This window comes from Aphanomyces invadans (assembly GCF_000520115.1).
Source record: "Aphanomyces invadans strain NJM9701 unplaced genomic scaffold supercont1.29, whole genome shotgun sequence".
In the NCBI taxonomy this organism is placed as follows: Eukaryota; Oomycota; class Saprolegniomycetes; order Saprolegniales; family Verrucalvaceae; genus Aphanomyces; species Aphanomyces invadans.
The window spans coordinates 354,880-363,797 of NW_008580174.1; the positions used below are offsets into that span (position 1 = coordinate 354,880).

Here is an 8,918-nt window from a genome sequence, read left to right on the forward strand (position 1 = left end):
GTTAGGTTATATCAAAATAAAAAAAATCCCGCCAATGAAGCTCTTTCTAATGCACGTGGACTCCCTTTCATTGCTCTTAATGGTGAAATGGTATCACAGAATAACGTAGCACAAGCAATTTCGTTTCAAGAATTTCAAATACTGGAATATTTTATATTGACCGGTTCAATAGAGCACCTGGAACGATAAGCGTTTGACGCGATAGCGCAGTGATTAACCAAGTTGTGTGTCTTGAGTGTGCCCCGGGTTCGAGTACCGGGCGATGCGAACGTACTTTTTGCAAAAAAATACACTAATTAATATTGAATGAAGTTTCTATCGTGGAATTGCTTTAGTATAGCTGCGTCGAATTTCTTCCGGTGTAATTAGAGCCCATGCCTTAATGGCACGGTGAATCATAACCAGTCGCTATTTTTGTGCTGGGACAGTCATAAGATCTACATCCTCCTCACTATCGCTACCCACAATAAGATCCTCGTCTAACCACAGCCTACGCAAATGACGTTTAAACGGGACCATAATCCCGACATCCAGAGGCTGCACAGTGCTCGTCGCGTTTGGTGGAATGACCGCCACAACGCAACCCGCCTCTTCACTGGCAATCTTCATTCCTTCCTTGCTCACATGCGGGTCAAAATTGTCAACTAAGAGCACAGATGGCTCTCACCTGTGGCTTCAACACCTTTCGAAGGTACATGGCCCAGACTCGAGAATCCATCCAAGCTCGTTCTTGGACAGAATAGAAATGGCCAAAAGGAAAGGACTCAAACTCCGTTTCTTCGATAGGACCGCCTTGCTTGCCCCGCATGATGAACAAGATGGGCAGCTTCTCTCCGTTCGCTCGAGCTCCAAGAACGGCTGTCATCCGATATGAGTGCTTTTCTCCGCTTGCAACTTTCGAAGTACCGCCGCGACCGACCAAATGGCATGTGGAGGCATGTCGTAAGACATGCCGGTCTCGTCCACGTTCATCACAGCCGCGGGATCAAAGCCAGCAAACGCCTTGTGAAAGTCCACGGCAAAGTCAGTTCGAATTGCAGCCAGGTTGGCCTGAGTTGTCTTGGAACGCGACGGCTTCTGACGCGAAAATCCGTGACGAGCGCAGAACCTTTGGAGGAGCTTGAGAAGGGATTGGTAGCCATTGGTCTTGTTTCGGAGGTACGCGGATAGCCAATCTGGATGGTAACGCTTCAGGTAGTTGACGAGATGGGTGCAGGTCACCGCACGCTAGGCCTCGCGGAGCTTGACCATGAAGGCATTCAAGGCAGCAGTGTCAGGGATCTCTTCTGGCCTGCCGGCACCGTCGAGGTTGAACCACTTGCCGCTGCCATCAAAGCTCTGGAGCTTTTCCGACTGCTGCGCCCAACGAGCAAGATTGCTCTTCGGGATCCCAGTTGCTCCCTGAAGGTCCGGGTGGAAGCGGATCGAAGGACGGTGACCATTGCGCGCTTTAACGCCTGGTTGTAGCGGCGCCTGGGTTTCTTCTGGGACTGATGCTGGTACGGCACCTTGGGGGCATAAAAGGAAATGACTGACGAGCTTGTGATGACTGGCAAGGGCATGAGCGTGCGAATTTTAAATATTTCGCGCCAAATTATATTTTTGTCCAATTACATCTCATTATTTTCACTTCTTAGATTTAATTGGTTAAAAAGGTTCCACTTGATTGAAAACTTCGGCTGTCCCTTAAAATCTGTCGTTAACTGTACTGGTATCCCGGTACCCGGTTACGACTTTCCCGGATAAATGGTGGTTTATCCGTACACGAATTCTTGATATGCTTCAATTCGCAAAATTATACCTATCCAACGCCGAGCGGACTCACATCCTGGAGTAAATCCCTGCACGAATGGTCGAGAACATTGCACTGCCATACGGAGCATACTGGACTGGACGCAGCATATGCATACAATGTCGATCCAAGCACGGTGAGTAGAATCTGGAAGAGCGGCCACGTGAGCGGATGTATAGCCTTGAAAAAAGGGTAACAGTGGTCAACGTTTCAAGCATGTATCAATTGCCGAAAGACTTACAAAGAGAACCGGAAAAATACGACCCCCAACCAAAAAATGACCACCTCTACATTTTGGATATATATACATTGGCCAATATCTTGCATCAGTTAATTATAGACATTTCGACCAAGATACGTATTTACATAGTGCTCTGTAGTTGGGCAACATGAATCTGAATTTCAAATCTACCCATGTCACAGATTCAACGGTTTCAACTCACTGCCATCTTGATCTACCATGACCAAACGACACAAGCGGTCGTACTAAATGGTGCGAAGCGTCACTTGCTCCAAGCTTTTGATGAGCGAAATATCAGCAGTCGAAAGTTCTGTGCAGATTTTGGTACACCACGTGGCACAAGGATTTGATGGCAAAGTTAGCAAAACGACAATGGTAAGACATGGAACAAAGCCCTGTTTCCAACCAAGAACGAATTGCTTGAATGTTAATATATGTTCGCCGCCAGAAGCACATATTGACTTCGTCACCATGGTCAACTTCATGAAGACATACCATACGGAATGGCTGCGCGACTATACCGCGACCAAGCGCGGCGGATTTAAGTCCATCCTCAAGTTGTCCCACAACTTTGGTAAGCGTCATCATTTTTCTCAGCGTGTCCCATGTCAAGTTGCTTACGGTGAATTTGGTCCGGATTCGAAATGAATTCTCTGCCGAGTTCTGGGGGTAGTACTCTACGTACGACAGCCGTGCCAGAAATGTTTATCGTTAGCTGAGCAAATGCCTCTTAGGTTCGGATACCACGGCGGGCAAGACTTTCATGAACGGCTTCCTGACCGTTTCTTCGCTTACCGATTCCCGCGCCGCGATGGTAAGTTCGGTCATTTTGATTCGATTTTCTGCAGCTCAAATCACAAGCACTTCACGCAACAATAGGGCATGCATCTTTGTGTTCTGAGGGCCCATCACCCCGACATCAAGAGTTGACGGACACTCGTCTTCTTTGATGACAGGGGCACCAAAAACGCGCACAACTCGTCGTCCACGGCCCGTCGTGCTGGGACGGACACTTGGGCTGACAAGTTATCCACCAGCAGTGTCGCCGGGCCGACAAGCTCAAACTTAAGGAGCTCCCTTAGGTGGAAGTGCCACACGTCTTCGTCCATCTATGCCGTTTCTTGAACGGCGTAGACGTAACCCGTAGTATAGATTGATCACTCGATGGGTTTTATTTGACCAACGATCGCCCCACGCACAATAAAGAGGATTGGCAGTTTCGTTCTTAAATGAATCATTTTTTCAAGTTGACAGTGTTTATCGCAGACCATCAGCACATACGGCCAACGCCGCCGTCATACGATCGGAATGCAGTTCCGAGGAGTCACTCTTAGCTTCGGCGCTAATCTCACCAAATATGGCGTGATGGCATGTTGTTCTATACTGCTGTCTCGTCGACATTTATGAAGTCGTGCAATGGGACGTGGATGTGCTTCGACCAAAATGATGCGGCAAATGCTTCCACCTTCAAAAAAGCAACTCGATATGCTTCAATTTGGAGACGCAGGGAACTCGCCGAGTAAATCCATGACTGTGAACAAAGCGTTGGTACAAGCCGAAGAGACCAGCGTAGCCAGTGCCTGCTGAAGCCTTCGCGCCTATGTACTGGTCGACCCAGCTTTATCCACAATACCATATGTGCCGTAGTGAGGGGGTGGCCCTCATTTCGTACAGATCGCATGAATTGCACCAAGTCATCAGTAAATTTTGCGACGGGTCTACCTTGACCTCCAAGGTTGGGGTGTTGCTTTTTTCGCAAGGTTGACAAGTAAAGCTATTTTTGCTGAGCAACTTCAGCCATGTTGTACGAGGTGTCCCTTCTAAAGCGCTAATGGAACTCGCAGTAGCGTCGAGTTTTTGTAGGCAATCAGCAACTTTATTCGGGTGTCGGTGCTATATTACCGCTGGTTGCGCTACAACATACCTAACGTCGGCCCTCAGTGATCGGCCGAACTCTTAGTGATCAGCCGCGCTCTATCACCCAATAGAATCGCAAGAATCTTGTGATTGGATGAAATACGTTACTCCAACAACTAAATCCATCATAATTTTATGGTGGGAATATACATTAGAATTCAGAGGCCACAAGTGTGTCAACCTTGAAAAATGCCGCCAAGAACCTTGTACACACCCGACGAGATTGCAGCCGCAGCGAGCGACGTGATCAAGAAGCAATACAACATTCCATCCGCTGCCATAGCATATGGCATCCCTCAACGAACGTACGCACACACGTGACAAGAGCCATATTCGGTTCTACATCGACCAAAGCAATGATGGGACCAAAGCCCATCCTGCCACCAACGTACGAGGCGGACTTGGTCACCTGGATCTTAGCTATGCAGCAAGATGGCATCCTGTTGGACGCCAATCCATCATGCACAAAGCCAGCCAGATGAAGACCATCGTGCACGATCTCAACCAGCCGTACCAACTATCATCTGGGTGGTATGAGCGTTTCTTGTTTCGCTATACTGAGTTGAAGACGGTGAACTCTCAAGTCCTGAGCAAGGGACGCAATAGCGTTGTCGTGGATACAGTTGTCGTCTTCTACCACGAGCTCGTGCACTCCATGTCTCTAGTCGGTTTCAAACCCTCGCGCGTGTACAACATGGATGAGACCAGCTTCTCCTCTCGCAGCAATCTGCCGACGACATACGCCGCTACTGTCTTTGCATGCACTGCACTGCTAGTATGTTGGTACAATGCCTTGTACATGCATATGCTACCACCTTCGTGGAGCGAAGAATCGATCTTCGTAGCGATTATGGACGGGCCGTACGATGTGCAACGTAACTCGATCGGACAGGTTTTTCAAGTGGTGGCGGTAATCATGACACATCCTTGTTAAACCTGTTTGTCCTTTTGCTGTTAATGAAGCATAAATAATAGATATTAAGCAAAAAATTTAAGCTAAAGAAGTAAAAAATACAGTTGTTTTTGGAAATACGTAATGAAAATCTGATTGAAACGACGATCGCAAGTGCTTCGATGGATTTCTGGTGTTCGACATAAACGGTACCGTCCATGCAGCCAGGCCATCGGCCAACCGTTCATGCGAAAGGGAGAAACGAAGAATCGCAGCTAGGGTCCCCTCGACAACGCCGCCGCGGCACAGCGTCATCCATTCATGCGACCAGATCCAATGCACGTCGAAGAGTACTCGTTGAAAATCTCTGAGCCTGCAAGCAATGATCATACTCAGGAATCAACTTCTCGTGCGATGTAGGAGTCGATACCAGGGCAACGTCGCGGATAGTTCCTCGGTGCAATTCCACCCGAGCGGAAGCTCCACATGGATGATATTCATATGGCAGGGAGACTGCCGCGGCCCATCAAACTGTGTGAGCATTATCAACTCCGTCCATGTTTGTATTCTCTGAGGCGGGCATCAACAAGCGTCGTTTACTCATTAATATGGAGGGAGTAAGATTTTGTAAACGTGGAATACGTCAATCGATGCAGCTCGTTGAGCTGAAACAAGCTGTACGAGCAAATGCATGTTAAACACAATAACCTTCAAAATATCACCCATTAAAACTTTGAACAACTGTCAATTTGACTTTTAAACCAGCTTATGAAGGCCTAACGCTTACAACAAACCATACATGTTCTGGGAACGACAGAATGCAACGCCCACCTTGATTTCGAGCTGAGGATGATTCCACAAATCTAATTGGACCATGTACTTCGAAGTTCGACCAAAATTATAGCCTATGAGAGCTGACGATAGAAATTTTAATTGATTCATGAGGCAATAAAACTCTCGTAGATTCAAATACATAGCTTTCACTAAAAACACAAAGTGTAACGTAGAGGTCATTAGAAGATAAAGGAGGTTTCGAACTTTTCTTTGATTGATACAATGGTCCCGGTGTAAGCGTGAGCGTTCGACGCGATAGCGCAGTGGTAAACACGTTGTGTGTCTTGAGTGAGCCCCAGGCGCGTCGAACTATATTTTGGTAAAAAATTCATAATTATCTTGGTTCAAGTATGTAAAATAAATTTGCAAAAAAACATCGAATTGCAACAAATTATTGTAGGATGGCCTTTGCAAAGCTTTCGCGAATGACGTCTTCAATGACCAAGTCCCAGGCAGCAATCGCACGTTTCACCATGGCCATTCGCTTTTGTTTGGCCAAAAGAGAGTAGGGATCCTCATCGTCTCCAACCACTTGTTCCTCATAAAGCCACAGGTTTCGAAGGTTCCTCTTGAATGGAGCCATCACACCGACGTCAAGAGGCTGGCAGACGGACGTTGAGTTCGGGGGCAGAGGGCAGAGGTGCGTACCCAATTCGTCATACATGATCTTATATGACTCACTGGACACATGAGCGTCGAAGTTGTCCACAAGAACGACAGACGGGCCCTCGATGCGCTCGCCGAAGACGTCACGAAGGTACTGTGCCCAGACTCGACTGTCCATTCAGGCATTGTCCTGAACAGCGTAGAAGTGGTCAGCTGGAGAGGATGGGAATTCATTCTTCTCAATGCGACCGCCGGGCTTGCCCTTCATGATGATCAGGAGAAGAATCTTGCCGCCGTCAGCTGTGACCGTGAGGACAGCTGTCATTCTCATGGAGTGCGTTTCGGAGCAGTGAGCTGTATGCGGTCGTGTTTTTTTTGTTTCAAGGTAGACCAGGAGCCAATCTGGTTCAACTTGGTCCATGTGATCATGTGAGTAGTAGTTAGTGCCCGTTCATTGTCACGAATATAGTTTAAGAAGTCAATGAGACCTGGTGAGTCTGGTAACTCCTCATACCTACCTCCTGGTTCACCTTTTTTCGTTTCTTGTCTCCTTCGAAGGCCAGGAGCACATGACGCTGTTGGTGCCACCTTCGGACTGTACTTCTTGGCGCCTCGAGTGCTTTACTACCTCGCGACACGACATCGTCTCTAGGAGACCTAATGCCTCGGGCTTCTTCGAAATTGGATACGGTGAGCGTCTCAATTTTTGATGTGAACACTCTCATTATTTTGATTCTTCATTTAATGGATTTGCTCAATCAAGTATACAATACTTCTTCAGTTAGCTATTATTGCCACCACAACCACTCAAGGTGACCCCAAAAATTCATATTTGGGCCAAATTTGATACTGAATATCGCAAAAAGGAGAATAAGAAATTGTTGGAAGAGCCCATGGGAAGGGAGATCCAAGTGGAAGATTGGGTGGTCAAAATCGACAACGCCTTAACGCTACCAGATTCATATCTAAATAGATAGAATTTTGAATAAAACTACGGGCCTATGGGTCAGAAAATACCCTCAAATCTCCCGCCATGAGCTCACCCCAATGCCCGACACGAGAATTGACTCCGATTACCCTGCAAGAACACATATGTACGGGAAAGCTTCCACGTGGAGCAATCAAAGCAATTGCGGCGCAATTCCAACTCAACCGTTGCACCGTGCGAGAAGTATGTTGCCGCTACAAGGTTCGCAACTTGGCAACGCAAAAAGTCGGCCGTGTTGGTCCAAAGCCCAAGCGCTCATCGCAGGAGATAAGTGACCTAATACAGCAAGTACCTCATCAAAAGCGCAGCACCTTGAGAGACATCGCCGAAGCCATCGGGTTGACCACGTTCGTCCTCAGACCTGCCCTCAAGAAAGGAATCGTTCGCTGCAGGTCGTCGCGCCTGAAACCCATTCTGACAAAAGTATACAGACGCGAGCGACTTGCATTCTGTGCAGTCCACGTCAACCTAACACACGAGGCCATCGACTCTTACCTAGCCGGTGGCAACACTACTGCCGTCGGTCAAGCTGTCGTTGCCGGAAGAGGCTCGCGCCGGCACACTAGAAAAAGTCGAACTTTCGAGGATGTGGGACGTAGTGCCGCCGTGGCCGGCACCCTAGAAAAAGTCGAATTTTCTGGATGTGGGATGTAGTGCACCTGGATGACTGGATGAGAAGTGGTTCAATGCTGAGAAGAACTGTCGCGAAGTCTACCTCGTCGATGAAGAAGTAACTGGCTACCGTGCGTGCAAGTCCAAACGGTTTATTCCGAAAGTCATGTTCCTTTGTGCCGTTGCTCGTCCACATGAGGATGCAGGCTTCGATGGTGGCTTGTTGCCCTTTGTCAAGCAAGGTCCAGCTGCTAGAAGTTCGCGCAATGGACGCGCTGGTACAAAGGTTACCACTGTAATCAATGTTGCCGCCACCACGTACCGCCGTGGTTACGTTCTCAATCGCATTATTCCGGCCATCAAGAAAATGTTTCCAAGCTCCAACAAGCGTATCGTCCTGCAACACGACAACGCTACCCCTCATGGGTCAATTGACGACGCTATCCTAGCGGAAGCCTCCACGGACGGGTGGACCTTTGTTGTGCGTCGGCAGCCACCGAATTGTCCGGATTCGAACGTGCTCGACCTTGGATTATTTGCGTCGTTACAAACTTTGAGGTACAAGATGGTGAGTCGCACAGTTGATGACATTAATTTTTGCGTAAACTGTGATGGCATTTGACACTCTCACTGGAGAGACGTTGGCCAAAATTTTTCTCACCCTAGAGGTCGTAATGCTATTGGTCCTCGAGAACCGTGGTGGTAACCACATTAAGTTGCCTCATCTGCAAAAGGCTTTTATGCGGCGTACGGGCACCCTTCCTATGAATTTGTCCTGTGTCGTTGCTCTTTGATGCGGATGCACCTTCCACAGTCAGACCCAAGAATTCAACAATAAAGGTTATGACCAATGAAATATGTTCGTTTTTCAAACATCCAATTGTATTGAAGTGGTATTAATACAAAAAGGGTTTTTTTCAAATGGTGGCAGTAATAGCTAACAGAGGAAGCATTTCGCAAGCGGAGTAATCGAGACAGTTATTGAGTTCTGCCAATATATTTTTCCATAGGCCTGCTACACCAGAACCGACGGAGT

General features: G+C 47.8%; 2 protein-coding genes across 2 annotated transcripts; both read right to left on the bottom strand.

Annotated features, from left to right (window-relative positions):
* Nucleotides 1-1,227: 1,227 nt before the first annotated feature.
* Nucleotides 1,228-1,562, bottom strand: H310_11031 (hypothetical protein; the record flags this gene model as incomplete). Its single annotated transcript, XM_008877570.1, has 2 exons — nt 1,228-1,401; nt 1,440-1,562. 2 exons carry the CDS (start codon nt 1,560-1,562, stop codon nt 1,228-1,230), a joined length of 297 nt encoding a protein of 98 aa, XP_008875792.1.
* A 1,379-nt stretch (nt 1,563-2,941) lies between these two features.
* Nucleotides 2,942-3,142, bottom strand: H310_11032 (hypothetical protein; the record flags this gene model as incomplete). The annotated part of the gene is made up of 1 exon (XM_008877571.1): nt 2,942-3,142. The coding sequence occupies one exon, from the start codon at nt 3,140-3,142 to the stop codon at nt 2,942-2,944; it is 201 nt and encodes a 66-aa protein (XP_008875793.1).
* Between the last annotated feature and the right edge of the window lie 5,776 nt (nt 3,143-8,918).